Genomic DNA, 21397 nt, shown 5'->3' on the forward strand with positions numbered 1-21397 from the left:
CCACCTCCAGGAAACGTAAGTGTCTCATTGGAACCCAAGAAAAAATTGAACAGCCGGTTTCTCAGAAGAGCAGACGCAGGCTATGGGCTCTTTGGGGAACCCTGAACATCCCCCCAACTCCTCCCCATCTGCTCCCCCACCCCCACCACCAGCCTGCTTGCTGGCTCCTCTCCATACCCATCATCTCCTGGACAGGCACCCGCACTGGCTCCCGGCAGCCCGCAGACCTCGGCACCATCCCTGGAACATGCCACCTCGGGGCCTTTGCACTCGCTGAGCCCTCTGCTTGGGCCACTCTTCTCTGTATTTCTCCGTGGTTCCCTCCCTCCCTCCCTCCCTCAGGTCTTGGCCCAGCTGCTACCCCAGTGGCACCTTCCTGGACCAACTGGTTGAATATTGGAACTGTCCCCAATCCCCACATGCTCCAGTCCCCTCCCTGCTTGCTTGCTCTTGCTTCTTACTTTGGTTCTTGTGCAAAAAAAAAAGTTAATCATAATCCTTGGTTCCTAACCCACTCTCATCAGCTTTTAATGATTAATTTTAATAATAACCCATGAAACCAGCACCCCCCAAAAAAAACACCAGAATCTTGACAATACTCTACCCTGGCCATATACACGGTTCCCCCGCCCCAGCATCATGTCCTCCCCACCAGGAACCTCACCCTGATCCCCATTTTTAAACACAGCTCGTGACGGAACCTGTCTGCTCCATCGGCGCCCCCACTGGCGTCTGAGCCCTCCCCCCCGCAGAGTGCGGCCCCTGCTCGGACTCCCTCGGCCGCTGCACCGGATCCTCAGCCGATGCCACTCACCGGCCGCTGAACACACACAGAGGAGGCTGCTGCTGTGGAAGGTGCACAGGGGGTTTGGGGTTCAAGTCCCAATTCCTCGGGGGAACTTGGGCAAGCCGCTTAACCTCTTCCGGCTTCAGGGTTTTTTCCATCTGTAAAATGAGGACCCTGTTACCTGCCCAGTGGGGCAGGTGTGAAGAGTAGTGAGTTTTAGGTGGTGAGTCTCACGTACCCGGCACACAGTAGGGACTCAGGACACGACAAGCATCATGTAGTGAGCACCAGCCACACTGCGCCCGATGAATAAGACCCAGTCCCTGATCTCAGGGACATCTCATTCTAGCAGGGACAGCACTGAAGTGGCGAACTGTGACACACGGTGTCACATCAAAGGTGTGGGCAAAGGAGCGCAGAGGAAGACAGAATGAGTTCAGGGAAGGCTTCCCAGAGAAGGTGGCATTTAGTCAGACCTTACATGGCATTATACAGTCTGGGTCTTGGATTCTTTCCAACTTGTGGCTAAATTTCCATGTGACCTTGAGCTTGCCTTCTCCCCGCCCGGGGTCCGCGGGTCCCCTTCTATAACATAAGGTCGTTGAGCATCAGCTCTGAATCTTTCAGGTCACAGCCCCCTTTAAGAAGAATCTCTGAAAGCCAGAGCTCTTCTTCACAGGAAAATGTGCAGACATGTCTGTCTGCAATGGGGGAGAGGTCTTCACGGGTCCCCGGGAAGTCTTTGGTGGACCTGGGCTGAAATCCCAGTGACCCTACTGGAGTGTCATCCCTGCAGAGCCGGCCCTGTCCTCAGACACTCCTCTCTCTCTCTCTCAGTCTGCGGCAGGCGCAAGCAAGGAGAATCATTGACCCAATCTGGAAAGGCCCATCAGGCACCAGGCTGCAGGGCAGAGCAGGCGCCTGGGGTGGGGAGGTCCCTGGAGCTGGCTGGGGAACCGGAGTTCAGTTCTGGGAAAGTGGCCCTGAGCAGCCTGCCCAGGACCTGGACAAGTTTATCTATCACCCTCTGCCCCAGAGAGGAAGAGGAGCGTGGGCCGCCCCGGGCAGGCTCCCAGACAGGCCGCTGACCCCCATCTGCTGCCCGGACTGGAGTTCCCGGACGCATCCTTCATCTTCCCTAATCTAAACACCCGCAGGCCCCGGGTGGGCCACCCCCTCCCTGCTGGTGGCTGATGTGTGTCCTCAGCTGCGTCCAGCCTGCCAGAGGGGGGAGAGCTGGCCATCCCGTTAACACTTGAGCTGCTGCCGTCACCTGCTGCCCTTTCCAGCCAGCCGGCCCTCGCCCAGGGCTGGCCCTTATCTTCTGTGAAGGCCGTTGCCCCCTTGCCCAGGTTCCCCACCCCTCTCCGCTCGCAGGCAGGGTGCTGTTACTCTCCCACTCCCCTGGAGCACGTGGTGGCTTTGGGGAATTGGGGATCGGGCTCTGGGCTAGTTAATTGGATCCTGGGAGGAGAATCCACTCTGGGTTGGTGCCTGAGTGCTGCTCTAAGCTGCTGTGTGACCCTGGGCCTGTTTCTTACCCTCTCTGGGCCTCAGTCTCCCTATATGGACGCTTCAGCTTCCATGACTCCATTCGGCTCTGATGGACCTTGTCAGTCCCACCTCACTCCCCTCACCCCAAATAGTTGAAGAAGAGAAGACTGCCCTAGAATGTTTTAAGATTTTTCTTTAGACAATCTCTGGTTCTTACTCCTTCACTCAAGCATCTATTGAACGCCTAGTGTGTGCCAGGCCCTGGACTAGCAATGTAAAGATGACCAAGTTTCAAGCAAGCGACCAACAGACAACCTCACTCCATGCCTTGCGCCCTGCTTGGAGTTAGGAGACCTCCTGGGGTCCCAGGTGGGCCTAGCGCAGGATTTGGGGCGCCCCAGAGACTCGCGTGTCGGCGCCGGCGGCGCTGACGGCCGCGATCTGTCTCCGCCCCTTCCTCCTCCTCGGCCCCCTCCTCCTTCCCTCGCAGAGCGCGGCCGTCGCCGCCTCCCACCGGCGGGATCCCGCAGCCGGCTCACGCGTCCGTCGTCCGTCGGTCGGCGGCGTAGTCTGCCCTCGCGTGGAAAGCCCAGCGCCCCGCGCGCTGTCGCGGGGCCAGGGAGGGAAAGGGCGCGGAGGCGGGACCGCGGCTCCCTCCCACTCCGGGGGGAGCCCAGGAGGCGGCGGTGCTGAAGCGCGAGCCCGGGGAGAGCAGAGGCGAGGCGCGGCGCGGCTAAGCGGTGAGAGCGCGGGGTGCTCCGGGACCCCACCCCCGGCTGCTGCGGGGGGCCCCGCGCGCGCTGTGGGGAGGTCTGGGCTCGGCAAGGGGGCTCTTACCCCCAGGGCCGGAGCCAGCGACGACCCAGCTCCAGCTTCTCCTCCTCAATGACGCGACCCCCGAGGGGCCTGGGCCGCGCCTGCACCACCTCTCCCCACCCCGCGCACCCCCGCGCACCCCCGCGCACCCTGCATCCCCGGCCGGGGGGAGGAGAGCGCTGGGGAAGCTGAGGAGGGGGCGTCGCAGGCGAGAGTCTCGGAAAATCTTTCCCCCGGCTCCAGCCCTGCCTTCAGGCCTGCCCCTAGGGAACGCGGGCGGCGACCCCCTTTAGCCCCCTTGCTGTCCCCCCCCATCGGCTCCCCATTGTTCTCAAGCGATCGCTCTCCTGGGAAGGGGGAGGGGGTGCCGCCGCGCTCTATTCTTAAAGGGCCCTCTCTCCTTCTTGTCTCCAGGCAGGTCGCGAGCACGAGTGGGGTGGGGCGTGCCCACGGCCCCCGCCCCCCTCGTCCCCCTCGGCGCAGCCGGAGCCGCAGCCGAGCAGGCAGGCCGGCGACACGCACCACACCCCTCCCCCGAGCATTCTTCGGCCACCCAGGCCTTCCAGGACGCGGTGGAGCAGGGACCAGGGGGACAGGGACGCCCCCTTCAGCAGGAGCCGTCGGGGGGGCGGACCCGGGACGTGGCCAGCAGCCTCCCTGGAGCCAGGAGCAGGGTCTGGGACGCAGTGGCGTTTCGGGACGCAGAGGGCTGGCTGGGCACCGCAGAGAGCAGCAGGCTGGGCCGGGCCTCCGGGGTGACGGGCGGGTTGCGCTGACCGGGAAGGACAGGAGACCCGCAGGCAAGAGACTGGGCCCAGAGCAGGGGCGCTTGCCTCACTCCCCTGTCCCAGCGGTGGGATCCCAGGAATGTAGAGCCACGTTCCCCCCTCCTAAGAAAGACACTTGCTTTGCGGAGCAGCACCCTTTAACGGAGACGGCTCTGCCGGGAAGGGGTCCTCGGAGCCGGAACACGCCCGACCCTCACTTAACTGAAGCCTCCGGGCCCACAGAGGAGGGGCAGTCAGAAGGGAGGCCAGACAGTCCTTGCCGCTCCCCTGGGGAGAGAGGAAGTCCCCCGCCCGCTCCCAGGCCCAGGAGGAGCTGGGCCATCCTAGGGGGGTCCTGGCCCCTGAGGCGGCAGCAGCCATGTCACGGCCAGGCCAGGGTGTCATGATGCCCGTGAACGGGCTGGGCTTCCCGCCGCAGAACGTGGCCCGGGTAGTGGTGTGGGAGTGGCTGAACGAGCACAACCGCTGGCGTCCTTACACGGCCACCGTGTGCCACCACATCGAGAACGTGCTCAAGGAGGACGCCCGCGGCTCTGTGGTCCTGGGGCAGGTGGACAGCCAGCTGGTGCCCTACATCATCGACCTGCAGTCCATGCACCAGTTCCGCCAGGACACCGGTGAGTGCACCTGCCCCCTGCCGCGCCCCAGCTCCACCTTCCCCGATGGGGTGCTGAAATCCCCCAGGGTCCCTGAGGAGGGAGCCCGGGACCTCAGGAAGGCCAGCCAGCCGGTCCAGCCTCCCCACTCCTCCCCCCAAAAGGGACAGCCTCGCCAGGTGCAGTGTCCTGGGCCCTTGGGCAGGTGCATCACCACCTCTCTTGGACTCAGTTTCCTCGTCTGTGGAATGAGGGGATGGATAGCTCTGTCCTCCACATAAGGAGTAAATAAAATTGTGCACACTGAGCACAGAACGTAAAACCCTGGCACTCCGCTTTCGGAGCAAAAGGACGTTTGGTGCACTTCCTCATTTGATTGTTTTCGGACAACCAGGCAGTAGTAAGTCTTATGATTGTAGTATGATTAGTATTAGTCCCATTTTCCAGATGAGGCAACTGAGTCTCACAGAAGCTACGTGATTTACATGCAGAGCTGGGATGTAAGCCCGGGCCATTGAATTCCAGTGCCAAAGGTGTTAGCTGGTCTCCTGCACTGGCTTCGGGGGTCGGTGGTGTAGGGGTGGTATGATGCTGGGGGAGCCAAGGGGCAAGGGGGTGCTGGTGGTGATGCCGGCGGGGAAGCCTGTGTGGGAGCTGATGCCGGGGCCAGAGCTGACTGTGGAAGTGGCGGTGCCTGTGGCCGTGTTGGTGGTCGTCTTGGGGGTGGGGAGAGGGAGTGGTGACGATGGAGAGAATGAGGTGGGCAGCAGTGTCGGTGGTCCTGCGGAAGGTGATGATAAAAATGGGGAGGTCCGGTCCTGGCGTTTCTGTTCTGGAGACGCACCGTCCTGGTGGGGATCTCCCCGAGTCGTCACTGCCTGGTGGGCTCTGTCACAAGCGTGGTGGGCAGTGGAGGATGGAGGCTGCCAAAGAATCCTCGTGACGTGTGACCCCGAGGACCAGCCGGTGAAGGTGTGGGGGTCTTCCTGTGAGTCCCCGGGTGGCAGAACTGCATGTCACAGCCTTGGAGACAGTAGGGCCGTCCCTTCCCTCTAGAGCCGCACTGCCCAATCCAATCCCGCAGCCACACACCCCACGTGGCTATTTAAATTTATGTTAATGAAAACTGAAATTGGGAATGCAGTTCCTGGGTCCCACTAGCCACGTCGCAAGTTCTCAGCAGCCACATGGGTCTTGTGGCTGACACCTCGGCTGGCGCGGATCCAGAAAGCTGCCACCACCGCAGAAAGCTCTGGTGGGCGGCGCTGCCCTAGAACGGCGCTCGGGGCCTGCAGAGCGGTCACCGAGTGTGGACACCCCGGCGAATCCCGTTTATTGACGTTCCTTCTCCGTGCGTCGATATTTCCGTAACTCTAGGCACTGACTGCCGCCGGCGGCAGTGCCAAGCTTTCATTCACGCCGCCATACGATCACTTATTGATTTCTGCTGCGTTGTGCAACCCCGTGCTCCGCACCAGGCGACCACCCGGAGCCGGGCAGACAGGGTGCTGAGGGGTGGTTTACCACCAGAGGACTAGGCAGGAGGTCCCGGGGCAACTGGGGAGCAAGCAAACTCAGGTAATCAGTTTCAGGTCTGAGAATGTGTGAGAAGCCCAGCCAGCCTGGGGCTGTGGTCACAAAAGGCTCACTTGAGGAAGGGATGTTGGAACGGAAGTCCAAGGAATAAGCGAGGGGGGCAGTGGCCCAGGCAGAGGGAACAGCCTGTGCAAAGGCCCTGTGGTGAGCAGAGTACATTTAAGTCCAATGTGTCTGGAGTGGTGCGGATGTGAAGAAGGTGATATGAGAGGAGTCAGGGGCGTTGCCTGAGTAGCCACAAAAAGGGCTTTACAAGCCCTTGAGCAAGTTGCCATCATGTCCTCGTGCCTTTTCCTCCAGTGAGGCACTGAGTCCCTGACAGAGATGAGAAGGGCAACGGCCGCCTGCCACACTCTCGGGCGTTTCCCGGAACCTTCTCTGGTGGAAGGCCGGGGTCTGGCCCTAGAAGGAGGTGGGTTTTCTCACTAGCTCGGTGTTCAGTGGTCTGCAGATTCAGAGTTACCGCTGGGCGGAGAATGTTCAGGGCCTGGCTGCAGAGGGGGTTCCTTAGAAGAGGGGCAGCCCCACCCAAGGCTGCCTAGCTGGCTAATTTGTCTTTGATTCTCCGCTTTCCGGGCCCTTTTCTATTCGAAGCACCCCGCACTTGGGTTCTGTCCCGTCACAGCCCTGCTGGGTCTCCCAGACGTTCAGCTTCAGTCACTTCCTCACACCCCGCCCCCCGGAGCTGCTCACTCCACACCTGCCCCTGTTTGCCGGAAAAGGGAAAAAAATGAAAAGCACTCATCCCTTCTCCTCCCCACCCGGGCTCCTGGGAGCCTGCCCAGACCCCTAGCGAGGGAGGAAGGCCCGGAACCGACGGGGCTGGCAGGGGAGCGGGAATGATGGAAAACTACTGGAGGGGTGGGCGCGACGCCTCCCCACCAGCCATGTCCCAGTGTGTGCCCCACTTCTTCCAGGAGCAAAAACGTCAAGAAAGAACGTCTCATCCTCAATGTTAATGGCCTGGGGAAGACCTTCAGGCAGGTGTCCTGTCCAGGCCTCAGTTTCCACATCTGTGAAATGGGCAACAGTCACTTTGTCATTAGGCAGGTTGTTGGGTTGATGGAGAGAACAGAGCCTGTTACCTGATCCCACAAACCTTGACTCATCACCCACCCCCGGCCCAGCGTGTGCCGACTGCCATACAAGAGAACGGGAGACCGAATTTTAAAAGGATTATGGTTCTCTCTCTCACACACACAAAGCAATGTACGGTTGTAAAACCCAAAGCTTGCATATGTGTGCTGAAATGAACACAGCTTCTGTCTAGACTTTCTTGTTGTAAAATTCTTGATAAGCTCATCAAGGCTGCACTTCAGTGCTGGGGGTAGAGCTGCACGCCCGGCTTTGCTAGCGCCCTTGCACTGGAGCCGGCAGAAGTCCTGACAAGGTCAGGGGGTCAGTGTTTCACTTCTGTGGGTCCCACAGCCTCTGCTGAAACAGCCCGACTCTGCTGTTGTGGCGTAAGAGCAACCAAGGGCAGGAAGTAAATGACCGAACATAACTGTGTTCTCCTGAAACTGGATGGCTTCCTCTAATTTCCATGGGTCCTGAAATAATATTTTTCTTTCTTTTCAACCATTTAAGAATGTAAAAACCACTCTTAGCTCTCTAGCCGTGCAAAAGCCTAAGGAAGGCAGACCTGGCCCTCAGGCCTCAGCTGGCCACCCCTGCCTTCTCCTGCCCTCATCCTGCCCCGGTGGGGCAAGACGGTACGGGCGCCACAGCTCGCCCAGCACGGCGTAGGCAGAAGCACCTGCCTCGTGGCGCGTGCTGGGATAGGGGCACGTGCGTGTGCAGACACACGCACCACCAGCCCGTCTGCACACCACTGACCCACCAATGCCCTGTCTACACGCCTGCCACACAGTCAGTAAAGGGAAGCCCGGGGGTCAGGCTTGGGCCACAGCGGGGAGGCCAGGCCAGATCCCCTGGGGGCCGCTGTTTGTTCAGCCGGTGCCCCCTCACATTTCCCCCACTGGGCTGTTTGTACTACTCCCCACAGTGTGTGAGGTCCCTTTGAAGGCAGACAGGTCCGGGGCCGTGTGGAGGGGGAATGCTGTGACCCTGGGCCACATGATCTCAGATCACTCACCGCGGTGACCCCCTGTGAGGCCACGACTTCCCTGAGGGTCATCGGCCACCTCCACCCCACGCCCCCACTTCCACCGAGGACCTCACCCAGAGTCTGGATTTTCCATCCGGTCCCCACAGCTGGACAGAGATATGACTTAGCCGCTTCCCAGGCAATTTCCAGATTCTGCCATGGACTCACACGGCCGGGGGCAGAGGGGAGGGCCGCCTCTCTGGCTGGCTGGTGTCCCCTAGTCTCTTCTCCCTCTGCTGCTGGGGGCACGGTGCAAGCTTTCTGCCCATTCTCTGGATGGGACAGCTGAAGCTGGGAGACTCCAGGCTGGGGACCGTACACAACTGCTGTCCCCAGGGCTCAAAACACAGCTGTGCCCGTGCTCCCAAGCCATCAGACTGGAGTCACAGGTGGCGGCTGGCGTCAGCATCCCCCAAGCCTGCACCATCCCCCATCTGTGGGTGGCCAAGCTCCAGTCTGGCTTGGCCCCTGCCGTTGTGGGGACATCCTGTCTGAAGACACCTTCAGGCTGTCGGGGGGACTGGGTGGGGCCACCCAGATGGAGGAGCAGTCAGTCACCAGCAGGGAAAGCACTGCTGGAATTTAGACTCCTTGGCAGGTCACCCTGGCTGGTGTGGCTCAGTGGACTGAGTGCTGGCCTGTGAACCAAAGGGTCGCTGGTTCAATTCCCAGTCAGGGCACATATACCTGGGTTGCAGGCCAGGTCCCCAGGTCAGGGGTGTGTAGGAGGCAAACAATCAATGTATTGCTTCCACATCAATCAATATTTCTCTCCCTCTCTCCATCCCTTTCCTTCTCTCAAAAAATAAATAAATAAATAAATACGACCTTAAAAAAAAAAAAAAAGACTGAGGCCCAGAGAGGGTGAGTAACTTGCCCAAAGTAACACAGCCAAACCATCCCAACCTGGAACCTAGGCCTCTCAGACAGTTCTTAGGGATATAGAACAAGGTCACATTCAGTGCTGGGCTGAGAACCACCCCTCCCCCTTCTACCATGAAAGCTCTGTTGAGGCTTGTTATCAGGGTGTCAACCAAGGCAGGAGCAGCCTGTGTAACCCCAGAGGCCCCCGGGGCCAGCTCCCTAGTCACAGGACCCCTTGGGACCCGCTCCCAGCCAAGCTCGAAGGCCCCTGGAGCTCGGCCTGGCATCAGAGCAAGAAGGAGCTTGTGTGTCTGGGTGGGGAGGCGCCTGCCCCAGGGTGACACAGGTTCCACTCCTCCATACGTGGGTGTCTTTCATCCCCACCTGTCACACTGCCTCTGCTGCCACCATTACAGACCCCCCACCCCAGGCCTCTGGCTGCTCGGCTTTCTCTGGGAGCCTCCTTCGATACCGCACACTCATCCCCACTTTCGGACAGGATGGACAGTCAGACGGACTGTCCTCAGCGACAGGCTCTGGGCTGGGCCCTGGGGACTCAGAGAGACGGACAGGACCCCTGCCTAATTGATTCCAGAGCCCAGTGGTGGCAAAGGCAGAGCGTATGATGGGAATGGCAGCCGAACCCTCCGACTCCTGAGGCCACAGATAGAGACCTGCGTTCCAGCCTGGGCCTGGCTCCATGACCCGGGGCAAGGCCCTTGACCTCTCTGAGCCTCAGCACCCTTCTGTGAAAATGCAAATAAGAACAGTCCCTACCCAAGAGGGTTGTCACAAGGATTAAATGCGATAATGGCAGGTAAAGCACAAAGGATATTGCTTTGCACATAATTGGCACTCTTTCACAAGCAGGGAAAAGATGTAAACGCCTCATAGAAGAGACGCAGGTAGCCTTTGGCCAGGCGATGTGGGCAGTGTGTGCCTCGGGCCTCCGAGGGGGAGGACTTCCTGGAGGAGGAGTCCCTGGAGGGTCTGCATGGTTTGAGGAACACTTTAGGGTGGAGGGAACGGCATCAGCAAGGTCCTGGAGAAGACCTCAGGCTTGGGTGGAAAAGGGAGGCTGGGAGAGAAGAGAGGAGGAGGAGGGAGGGGTGAAGGCAGGCCGCTTGGGTCCCGCCGGGCCTGGCTGGTCCGCCAGCTGCTGCTCTTTAGTGGTTGGGCCCCGCGGGACCCAGAGCCACGCTGCAGAACTAGCCTCGTTAATGTGGGTCCTCAGAGGCCAGAGCCGGAGCAGGCCGGGCAGCAGGGGCTGATGCAGACACTTCCTGACAGCCCGCCCGGCTCCCTCTGCGCCGCCAGCCCAGCCAGCCGGCTTCACCCCGCTTGACACATGGCACAGCTGAGGTGCCCAGGGTAGGAGCCACCTGCCCAAGCTGGGAAGAGGCGGGTGGGAGATTCAGAGCCTGTTCTGCAGCGCCCTTCGCCCCACCCCACCCCACACACCCCGCCGGGCCGTCCCAGCACCTTGGACAGCGCCACCAGCACTGGGCCCACTCCAGCAGGGCTGGGGGTGAGGGAGCCGGGTTGGGTCCTCCTCCCAGCGCCCCCCCCTCTCTCACACACTCCCTGCCCCCCTTCTCCTATCTTCATCCTCTCCTGCCCTCTCCCAGCCCCCCAGCCTCAGGTCCAAGAGAGCTGGAGAGACTGACCTGGAGACGCGGGGGTGATGGCAGCCGTGACGGCAGCCGGGGTTGGAGTGGGGAGGTGATAGCCGGAGAGCGGACAGGGAGGTGGTGGGGGCCGTGACTGGAGCTATTAACCGTGAGGTGCTGTGATGGGGAGCCGTGGAGAAGGCGGCAGTAAAGGGGTGCCATGGGGGTGCTGTCGGGGAGGTGAGAGAGGACGTGTTGGGCGAGTGACCAGCGGGGGCCAGTGTGGGAGATGACGGGCAGCCCTGGCCACTGTGGAGGCTCTGCACACTGGGGCCCCCAGCCTCCCCCTCAGCATGCGGCTGTCAGGGTGTGGAGGGTGCCCAGAGCCCTTCTCCCCCCCCCACCCCCTGCCTCTCCATCTCCCTCTTCCTGCTTACAATTGCATCACACTCGGTGGGAACCGCCCCCCAGGACAGCCCCCAGCTGCCCCTGCCTGATACCAGCTGAGGACAGGGGGCCCCGAATCTGCACTGTCTGCCCCGGGGAGCCTTGCTGGTGAGGCCCAGACCCCAGGCTTCCTGGCCCCTTTCTCATGATGGAAGGTGGGGGAGGGGCACGTAACTTTGAGTAAACCACACTCACCCCCTCAGCCCCAGTTCCCTCTATAATATGGTTCCATCATCACCTGTCTCTCTCTCATGGGCCTGTGGTCAGTGTGTGTGCATTCATTCAGCAGGAATTTAATGAGCACCTGCTGTGTGCCAGACACTGTCCCTGGCACCAGGGGTGCCGCAGTGAATGGGGCAGACACAGATTCTGTGTGCATGTATGTGTGTGGGGGGGTGATCGGTGTGATACAGGAGGCCAGACATGGAGAGGGGCCGGGATGTGGGGCTGTTCCTGACCTTGGAGCCCCGGGAGCTGCCAGGCTGGGGCCCAGTCTCCCCAGGGTCCTGTGTGGCTGTGTCCCTTCTGGCCCAGTGCCTCTCCCTCTCTGGCTTCCTCCCGCTGTCCCTCTGGAGCAGCTGTAGGTGCCACCTCCACCTGCCCGGGCAGTGGTGGCAGGCGGGTGATGGGGCACCGGAGGGAGCCTGGCACCGGGCCCGGGAGCGGAGCGCCCTGAGCTGCAGAACAAAGGACGAGCCAATCAAGGGAGGCAGCGCCGGCGGCCAGGACAGTCCTGCCGGCAGCTGTAGCAAAGCCACCTCTGCTCCCAGTGACAGGCTGGGCCCCTGCCGCCACTGAGCCCCTGTCCCCTCTCCCTCTGACTGCCAGGGGAAGCAGAGAATTTACCGGAGATCCCACCATTGTGGAGCCCTCCTCGGCTCCTCAGTCCTAGGGAACAAAGCTTCATTCATTCCAAGCTGTTAGTCACCTGGTGCGGAGGAAACGGGGCGGGGGGCCTGGAGTCAAGATGCAGCTCTGTAGCTCTTGACCTGGGCCAAGTCTCTCTCTGCCTGTCCGTCTGTCTTGTCTGTCTCGGACCCACTTCCCCCACCTAAACAGAGAACGAAAATTCAGGGGCTTACAGCTAATGGGAGCGTGTGCCCTATCTGGGCAGGCAGAGGTTTTTCACCGCTGTTCTCTAGTACCCGGTACACAGTAGGTGGTCAATAAATACTTCAGGACACGAACCAGGCAACTGTGACTCAGCTTCTGCTAACTGTTGCCAGGAGGGCCAATTCTTGTGGCCACATCTTTGGATATTTTGGGATTGTTGAAATCCAGACCTGAGTGAGTCCACCGCAGTTTTTAAATGCCTAGTCATTATAGTTTTAAAATGTAAATTGTATGTGGACAAAAATCACACTCACTGCCCATTTGTAATCTCCAGCCCAGCCATCAGTCACACGCAGGTTCCCTTGTGTATATTTGGTCATTCGCTGCCATTCATTCATCCACTCACTCATTCATTCACTCAGCCAGCATTTTCCGAGCGCCTACCTCCCTGTGCTCCTGGATGCTAACGTGGCTGAAGGTCACCCTGGCCTTTGAGAGGCTCCCAGGCCGGAGGGAACACAGCAGCCTGCGTGCTCAGCGAGCTCTGGGCTGTAGCGAGAGTGCTACAAGTACCCGTTGCTACGGAGCCCCAAGGAGGGAGAGATCCCTCCTCCGGGTGGCAGAGACGAGGCCAAGTGGAGAGTGCTTGGGCCGAGCTGCGAAGACCGTGTTGAACCTCAGCAGGAAGGAACATGGGGTGGGCGGGTGGAAGGGCATCCCAGAGAGAGGGAACAGCATGTGCGAACACCCAGAGGCACAGTCGCATGGTGAGAGTGTGTGGCTGTGCAGACTGTGTGGGAACAGGTCGCAAAGATGAGCAGAAGAGCCTAGACTGACGCCTGAGGGCACCGGGAGGCTCTTGATGGCTGTTAAGCAAAGGAGCGATGTGGTCAGATTTCAGTTTGTGGAAGATCCTTCCGGGTGCCATGTGAGAATGTATTAGAGGGTCCAGAGGGTGGGAGGTGGGACACAAGACCAAGGCTACTGTCTAAGCAAGCGGTAATGGTGGCTTGGACCGGGATGATGGCAGTGAAAGTGGGGAGAGGTTCACATCTGGCTGGGTTAAATGCCGGCTTCATAGCTCAGTAGCTGTGTGACTTTGGGCCAGTCACTTCACCTCTCTGTGCCTCAGCATGCGTACAGGACACTGATGATAATCGTATCTGCTCTGTAGAGGAGTGTGTGGATTGAGTTGCTATACATGAAGCACTTAGACCAGTGCCTGGCATACAGTAGGTGCTCTGTGTTTACTGCTTCAATGTCCACTACTACTAGTAGTACTAGTACTATTATCTCTATTTCACAGATGAGGGAGGAGAGGCTTGGAAGGGTCGGGTCAGCTGCCCAAGGCCACACAGGGTCCAGGACAGAGAATACAGTTCTGCCCCTTCTGTCCCCACCCCCTTGTTTCCTGCTTGGGGGGTGTTGCCTCTGTGCCAGGGGGTCCGATCCCAAGTGAATTGGAAGCCAGGTGACTGGGAAGGCCCCACACAGCCCGTAAAGTGGGCAGAACCAGCTGCCAGCAGCTTCCAGGGTGAGGGCCCTTCCAAACCCGTTTCAAGGTGGCACCAAGTCTGAAGCCCCTCAGCCTTCCCTCCTCCCCCATCTCCAGCGCCCGGCCTGGCAGGCAGCAGGCCTGCGGAGCCCGGGCCAGCCTCAAACGTGCAGAAACCGCTAATGGGCCGCTGCCCGGCCTGACGAGTCCCCCGGGAGAGTTTGGTGGGAAAGAGAACACCGCGGGCGCATCGATCACAGGGCAGGAGGGGCAGCGCCCTGCCCGTGGGTTGCGGTTCGAATCCCAGCTCCAGCCACTGCCCCAGCTGGACTGCCGTGTCTTCCCAAGAAGCCTTGGGGGTCGGCCAGCTACGCCAGTCACCAGTTTGGGGGGGAAATGGGTACGTTAGGGAGAGGGCCTGCGCCACAAAAGAGTGTTCTCTGAGTGCAAACAGTTGTTACTATGGGACTTCTGGATTGGTGAAGGATTTGGTAAAGTCCCTTGCTGGGGCCCAGCATCCAGTAGGCGCTCAATTCATGCTTCATCCTCTACCCAAGCCCTAGTCACAGGCCCCAGTGTGCAGTGGCACCCCCTCCCACCTGACAGGATGTCCCATGACTGCCTCCCACAGGCCCCCCTTCCCGTCAGGGCCTGGGTGCCCCCAGGCTGAGGTCACTTCCCTCCGGGAAGCCACCCCAGAGGGAAGGGCTCCCTGCTGGGCCTTGGGGCTGCCCCGCCCAGGGCGGAGCCCTCTGGAGGCTGAGGGGCAGGCAGGAGGGCTCAGGGCCACCCCTCTCTCTGCAGAAACAGCTTCTTCTCAAGGCAAAAGCTAAGGCCCAAGACACTCACGTGCCCACCTGTAGGCAGGGGATTAGATCAGAACCACATTCTCAGGGCAGAAACTCACAGCAAAACAACAGAGGGCAAAGTTGAGGTAGTGAGCTCCTCGTCACTGGAGGTAGCCTAGGCTGGGCTACCACTTGACACACTGAACCCTTCAGAACCAGTCCTTGCTGGCCTCCCCTTTACCCCACGAATGGAACATCCTTCCCAACCCTCCCAAGATTACATTTCTCTGAGCCTCGGTTGCCTCAGCTGTAAAACGGGAATAATTCTGGTCCCTCCCTGGAAGGGGCCATGCGAGCCAGGAAAGCACTGAGCGCAGCATCTGGCACTCAGCTGTGCGCAGTCAACACTGGCTCTAGTGGCCTTTCGGTGGCTGCTGTCCACACTCCTGGTCTCCCCGCTCTGCTCTCCCTGTCCCCGCTCTCTTGCCTTAACTCTCCACAACGGTCTCAGCCTCTAGGTTTCAGGATTTTATTTCTTTATGTCTCCAAACACATTTTCTCTCTGTCCCCAGCTGTCCTGCGTCCGCCTCGGCATTTCCCCTTTTCATCTCGGCCTCTCTGGCAGCCTCCCTGGTATGTGTGTCTCCCTGTCTCTCACTCCCCCTCCCCCAGGTCTCCATCTCTTGTCTCAGCCCCAGGCATGGCCTGGTCACTGGCTGCAGTGGCCGTGACCGGCCTCACACCCGCTCTCAGGGGCCCAGCTCCCACAGTCCTCCAGCTGACAGTTGGCCAAAGCCCCTTTCCCCTCGGCTCAGCTAGAACAAGATTGGAATTTTCAACCAAACATTCCTGAGAGACGGAGGTGGGGGTGGGGGACCCGCAACAGCAGATGCACACAAACAAGCCCAGAAATGGCACGTACTTGACACAGGTTTGTAAGTGCCGCAGGGACGCAGGCCCGCGTGGCCAACGCAGCCCGGGGGCCCAGGAGGCCCCAGAGGCGGGGGATGGGAGGCAGTCTGCTCCCAGATGCCCAGCAGCCTGGGGCGGTGAGAGACTCTGGCCACCACGTCTCCAGGCCCCCAGTCTGCGGCCCTTCCCGTCTCCCAGGCTGAAGAACCTCCAGCCCCATCTTAGACCCATTGTTCTGGCTGGAAATCTAGGCCAAGGCCACTGTGGAGGAGAAGGAACATTTCCGCCTCTGCTCCCTTGGAAATCTCAAGATCGCAGCCAGGCAGGTCACCAGGGAAGCAGCTGGCCCCCCTCAGCCTGGTCTGGGGCCAGCGTGAGTGGGAGAGGCAGACCGGCAGGCTGACGGGCAGCGGCGGCGGGCGTGACGGGGTGCGGGGCCCAGCAGGGAGGACAGCCGCTGCCCTAATTACTCCGACTCCCCAGGTTCCGATCTCGTCTGAAGAGGACTCCAGGGACGCAGCCTTTAATAAGTACCAGTAAACAGGCAGGGAAATCGATCCCTGGTAAATAGGGCCCCGGAGAGAGGGCTGGCTGGGCTGGCCGGCCCTAACCTGGCTCACAGAGTGGCCGGCGCTGCCCTTGGACCGCACCCCACCCCCACACCTGGGGCCCCTGCTCCAGCCTCCACTCCCTCTCCATCAAGACCGGCTCCCGCTCTTCCCCACTCCATCTGAGCCCTGAGCCGTGCCAAGTAGGCTGCCTGCCTGGTTCAGTTGCAGATGTCCCCTTGGTGCCAGGCCTCGTGCCTGGAGCTGGTAGCCCTGATCTGGTCCTCGTCCTCCTGAAAGCCATCCACCAGGCAGGAAGGGTAAACGCAAAAGTGAATATTGACCGATGTACGAGGATAGACATCCCACAAAAAGCTGTGTGTGTGTGTCAACCACAGCAGCGGTGCAGGAAAGTGCTTCCTGGAGGAGGTGAGCATGTGGAGGGCTGTGTCAGATGAATAGGAGTTCGCGGAGTGAACGGGGAGGACAGAGGGTGACGCGTGTAATGACAACAGCCGTCTTAGCTGACCTTCGCCAAACACTTACTGTAGCCGGGCGCTCTGCTGAGCACCTACAACCTGCCTCGTCTCACTTTGTCCCACAGTGGTGGCACTGTCCCCATTCTACAGATGCGAACCCTGAGGCCATACACGGAGGCAGAATTTGCACATGGCCTGTGGGACTTCTGAGCTCTTCGGCGGCTTACTTCACTCCGCACCTCCCACCCCGACCCTGCTCTGCTCAGTTCAAGATGGGCCGGCCACACAGAGGCGGTTCAATGAGTCGAGTTCCCTCCCTTCCCTTCCCACCCAGGGGTCACACCTTCCAGGTAACACAGCACCCTAACCCTCAGCAGGGGGTTCACGGAGGTATTTCAGGCACATCAGACCTAAAGACCATCTATCACCAGTCCTCGTGCTGCAGATGGGGAAACTGAGGCCCTGGCGGGAGCACACCAGCACTCGGGAGCTGAGGCAGGAGCAGGGCCTGGGGGTCTTCCCTCTAACTCATCCCCTCTCGGGCCTGCCCCAGGAGAACACTGTTGTGGTGGGCGGGAATCAATACGCACACACTCAAGTAAAATGATACATCAGACAGCGGAGTGAGGCTGCCCCAGGCCCTGGGGAACTTTTCAAATGATCAGCTGGGAGATTACAGGGGCCCAGGGGCCCACCCCCTCCCTGCTTCTCTCCTGTGCACAGCCACAGCTCTGTGCCTCGACTTCCCCACCCTCCAGGTCTGGGCAGTTGGCGCAGGGCAGAGGAAGCCCCTAGCCCTTTGGATTCTAGGCGCTAACAGAGAGAAAGGGGACACGCTGCTTCAGCCCTAGGTGGGGATTCAAGTAAGGACGGTCAGAGCGTGTGCTCAGGAGGAAGAACCCTGGGCAAGGCGAGGTGGGGGTGGGGGGCCATGGTGGGTCCCCACCCGTCTGGCTGCAGATTCCTGGGCCAGGCACCCCGGGGGGTGCCGATGAACAAAGGAAGCTTGGTGGTGAGGGCCTGCCGTGTGCCGGGCACCAAGCTAGGCGCTGGGGACGCAGCCGTGAGCAAAGTGGTCAAGATGCCCGCCTAGCGGGCTGACAGCCTACGGGGAGGCGACAGGGAGAGAAGAAAATGTGCAGGTTAATGCATCGGGTCAGGCAGTGCCGAGAGCCCAGAGGAAAATCAAAGCAGGACCGGGGGACGGGAAGGGGAAGGCAGCCGTTCCCATGGTCTGGGAGGGCTTTTCTGAAGAGGTGACATTTGAACAGAGACCCGAAAGAAAGGAGGGAGGAGACTGTGAGACCATCTAGGTGTGGCCAGCTCCTATGCCAGGCGAGGGGACAGCAAATGCAAAGGCCCTGAGGCCGGACCTCGCTGGGGGTGCTTGAGAAACAGTGAGGAGGTGGGGGAGGCCGGAGCACAGTGAGTGAGAGGGGACGGTCTAGGCACCGTGGGCCTTGGTAGGTCGCAGCTGCACTTTGGCTTTCCCACCAATGGGTGGGAACCGTGGGCGCATTTGGGGCGGAAGAAGGATGTGATCTGACTTGCTGGACAGGGTCCCTCAGGCTGCCGTGTGGGGACTAGACTACAGAGGGCAAGGACAGAGCGGAGACCAGCTGAGTCTGCCACCATAGTCCAGGCAGGGGACATACAGTGGCTTGGACCCGGTGAACTCGGGTGCAGAGGAAGCGGTCAGATGGGGGGTGTATTTGAAGGTAGAGGTGACTGGAGTTACCAATAGACTGGACATGGGGTGTGAGGGAAAAAGTGAAGTCCAAATTTGGGGTGGGCAGGGTTCCAAGCCGCTGGAAGGACAGCAATTAGCGAAGACTCCAGGCCAGGCAGGTGTGGGTGGGAGAGATCGGAGCCGCATCTGGGCAAGGCTGCGTTCCAGGTGCCTGTCTAGCCTCCATGGGAAGGTGCAGAGGAGGGGACCGAGCACAGCAGCCTGGCCCTCAGCGAGGTGGGTGGGCTGGAGACCACGAACATTGGAATCGCCAGAGACGAGATAGTATCTGTCTGGATTGGCCCTTTTACCCGCCCCGCCAGGAAGGTCCACTCGTGCCCACATTAGAGATGAGAACGGTGAGGTTCAGAGGCGCTGAGGCATCTGCTTATAGCCACAGAGCTGGAGGGTCAGGCGATCAGGACTGGAACTGAGGCCTGTCTGCCTCCCAGCCCTGTGCTCGGTGGCCCTTCCCTCCCTCGATCCTCCCCGCAGGGCGAATCGAAAATGAGCATCACCTTCATTTTCGAGATGGGGTCAGTGCGACCCAGGGGGGTCTGCGGGACTTGCCCGCCGCTGAAGAGCGGCCGAGTGTGTGGCTTTGCTGCAGTTGTGCCAGATGATCCCAGCCAAAGAACCTTTCCGAGTTGGCCCCGGGCACAGAGCGGGCCAAAGGCTCCCAGAAGCTCAGCAGCCTGGATGCTGGGTTATCTCTGCTAAACCCGGCTCTCGAGGGGGCACCTAGAGCTTTGGAGGAGTCCCGGAGTGGTGATGGGCAGCAACGCCTCAGCACCCTCGTTTTTAAATGGGGGCCTGAATACCCACCTGGCTGGGTTATTGTGTGTTTATCACGTTCTTTTTGAATGAGCCCTCAGCATGGAGTCTTCCAAAGAGCAGACAGTGAGCAAATGTTTGTCCAAGGAAGGAGCAATGAATACACGGGTGGATGACAAAGCAAATAAGTGGACAAAGGACTGGACCAGTGCAGGGACAACCAAAAGGCATGAGGGGGGAAAAAGGATAATTGAGTCCCAAACGAATCAGTGTCTGAACTGACAAATTCAGCCACGCGTTCAACAAATACCTGTGGGGCGCCGACCGTGTGTGGGTGCCGACCGTGTGTGTGGGTGCCGGGGACACAGCAGTGAATAAAGCAAAGTCCCTGCTTCGTGGTGGTGACATTCTAGTGAGAGGAGACAGAAGACAAGATGAACAGGTAAAATAGAAAGTACGCCAGAGAGAGGGGAAGGAAAACGTGGACAGAGTGCACACTTCAAAACAGGGCGGTCGGGACTGAAGGAATGGCCGCGGGCGTGGGTGCAGGGCCGAGAAGGAGCAGGAATGAGTGCAGATGTGGGTGGGACCCGAGGGGCCGACTGGGCATGGGGGACCGCAGTAGCGAGAGAGTCACCGGAAGCGCCACCAAGGAGTACGGGAATGTGTGACGTTGGGCGTGAATCAGTGCAAGAGCTGAGGAAAGAACTGTGGAATGAATGAGTGAACTAATGAAGGTGTGCCTGCCTGCACCCACGTGGATCTCTGTCCCCACCCCCCGGGCGCTGACTCTGCTTGCCCACCTTGCCTGAACAGCCCCCACACTCCCTCCACCCTCCTGCCCTGGGTTCCGTGATGACCCCTACCTAGTTCACAGCCTGTCTTGACCCTAAGGGGTGGGCGAGCTGGCGGGTCCTGCTGCCCCTCCCCCTGCCATGCCTCGTTGCCTTGACACCGACTTTGTTAACCCTCCGACCTCGCCCCTGCACTGCTCTCACCCCAGCCCCTCTGTGCTGACCCTCCTGCCCCCTCCCCGCGTCCCCTCTCCCTCGGTTCTGACTCCTTCCCCTTGTGAGCGCAGGTACCATGCGACCCGTGCGGCGCAACTTCTACGACCCGTCGTCGGCGCCAGGCAAGGGCATCGTGTGGGAGTGGGAGAACGACGGCGGCGCCTGGACGGCCTACGACATGGACATCTGCATCACCATCCAGAACGCCTACGAGAAGCAGCACCCGTGGCTCGACCTCTCCTCGCTGGGCTTCTGCTACCTCATCTACTTCAACAGCATGTCGCAGATGAACCGCCAGACGCGCCGGCGCCGCCGCCTGCGCCGCCGCCTGGACCTCGCCTACCCGCTCACTGTGGGCTCCATCCCGAAGTCGCAGTCGTGGCCCGTGGGCGCGAACTCCGGCCAGCCCTGCTCCTGCCAGCAGTGCCTGCTGGTCAACAGCACGCGCGCCGCCTCCAACGCCATCCTGGCCTCGCAGCGCCGCAAGGCGCCCCCAGCCGCCCCGCCGCCCCTGCCGCCCCCTGGAGGGCCACCCGGAGCGCTTGCCGTGCGCCCCAGCGCCACCTTCGCTGGCGCTGCGCTCTGGGCCGCGCCCACCACCTGCCCCACCGAACCAGCGCAGCCCCCCGGGGCACCCCCGCGGAGCCCGAGCGCCCTCAGTGGAGCGCCCACCCCGGGTCAGAACAACCTCAACCGGCCGGGACCCCAGCGTGCCACCAGCGTGAGCGCACGTGCCTCCATCCCGCCTGGGTAAGAGGGGCGAGCCCCTGGCGCGGGGTGGCTGCCCAACAGGGCTGGGGGCAAAGCGTCCAGATCATAACAGTCATCATAAGCAGTATCTGGCATCTGTTAAGCATGCACTTTGTCTCAAGCGTTAACTAAGCACCTTGATGTGTTCCCACTCATTTATCTCCATGCAGGGACGAGCCTGTATGGTAGGTGCCCCCATCCTCCCCAATTTACAGTGAGGACACCCCTGGGGGACAGTTGGGAACTTCCCGAGGCCATACCGTTCGTAAGTGGTGGGGCCGTAGCAACAGCAATAAGGGTGTGAGTCCACGTTTATTTGCTGACTTTATCTGAATTATCGTGTTGGTTACTCCAAAGAATTCTATCATGCCCAGGTTACAGCTGGGGAGGCTGAGGCCGGGAGAGGGGGTACCATCTGAGTCACCAGGCGGAAAGCAGGGATGGGAGCGCAGGGCTCCAGAGTCTGCACTGTGTTGTCTTCCAATTTTTGGAGGGTTTCCGGCCCCGCCCCAGGGCATGCCCATTTCACTCGGCGGCGCCAGCAAGCACTGGGCTCCTGCCCCCAAATTTCCCCTATACCCCGAACCTCAGTTATCATCACTGCTTTGGGCTAATTCTGCGGATTTCAAATGGGGCTCCACGGACCCCTGGGGTGACCTGAGATAAAGGCAGGAGATGCTGGTGGATGAGGAGAGGTTGGCCCCTTTGCTCTTGTTTTAACCAGAGTGGCCTTTTTTCAGAAACTCTTCTATAA

General features: G+C 60.4%; 1 protein-coding gene across 1 annotated transcript in view; it reads left to right on the forward strand.

The window, feature by feature from the left end:
- Positions 1–4243: 4243 nt before the first annotated feature.
- The window catches only part of DTX1 (deltex E3 ubiquitin ligase 1), a 32081-nt gene continuing 14927 nt past the window's right edge, over positions 4244–21397 (forward strand). The window contains exons 1-2 of the mRNA XM_053669902.1: positions 4244–4502; positions 19965–20643. Coding sequence (XP_053525877.1) covers positions 4244–4502; positions 19965–20643 — 938 coding nt within the window. The remainder of the gene's footprint in view (positions 4503–19964; positions 20644–21397) is intronic.

This window comes from Artibeus jamaicensis, unplaced genomic scaffold, assembly GCF_021234435.1.
Source record: "Artibeus jamaicensis isolate MK-2021 breed Jamaican fruit bat unplaced genomic scaffold, CSHL_Jam_final contig_525, whole genome shotgun sequence".
Taxonomy (NCBI): Eukaryota; Metazoa; Chordata; class Mammalia; order Chiroptera; family Phyllostomidae; genus Artibeus; species Artibeus jamaicensis.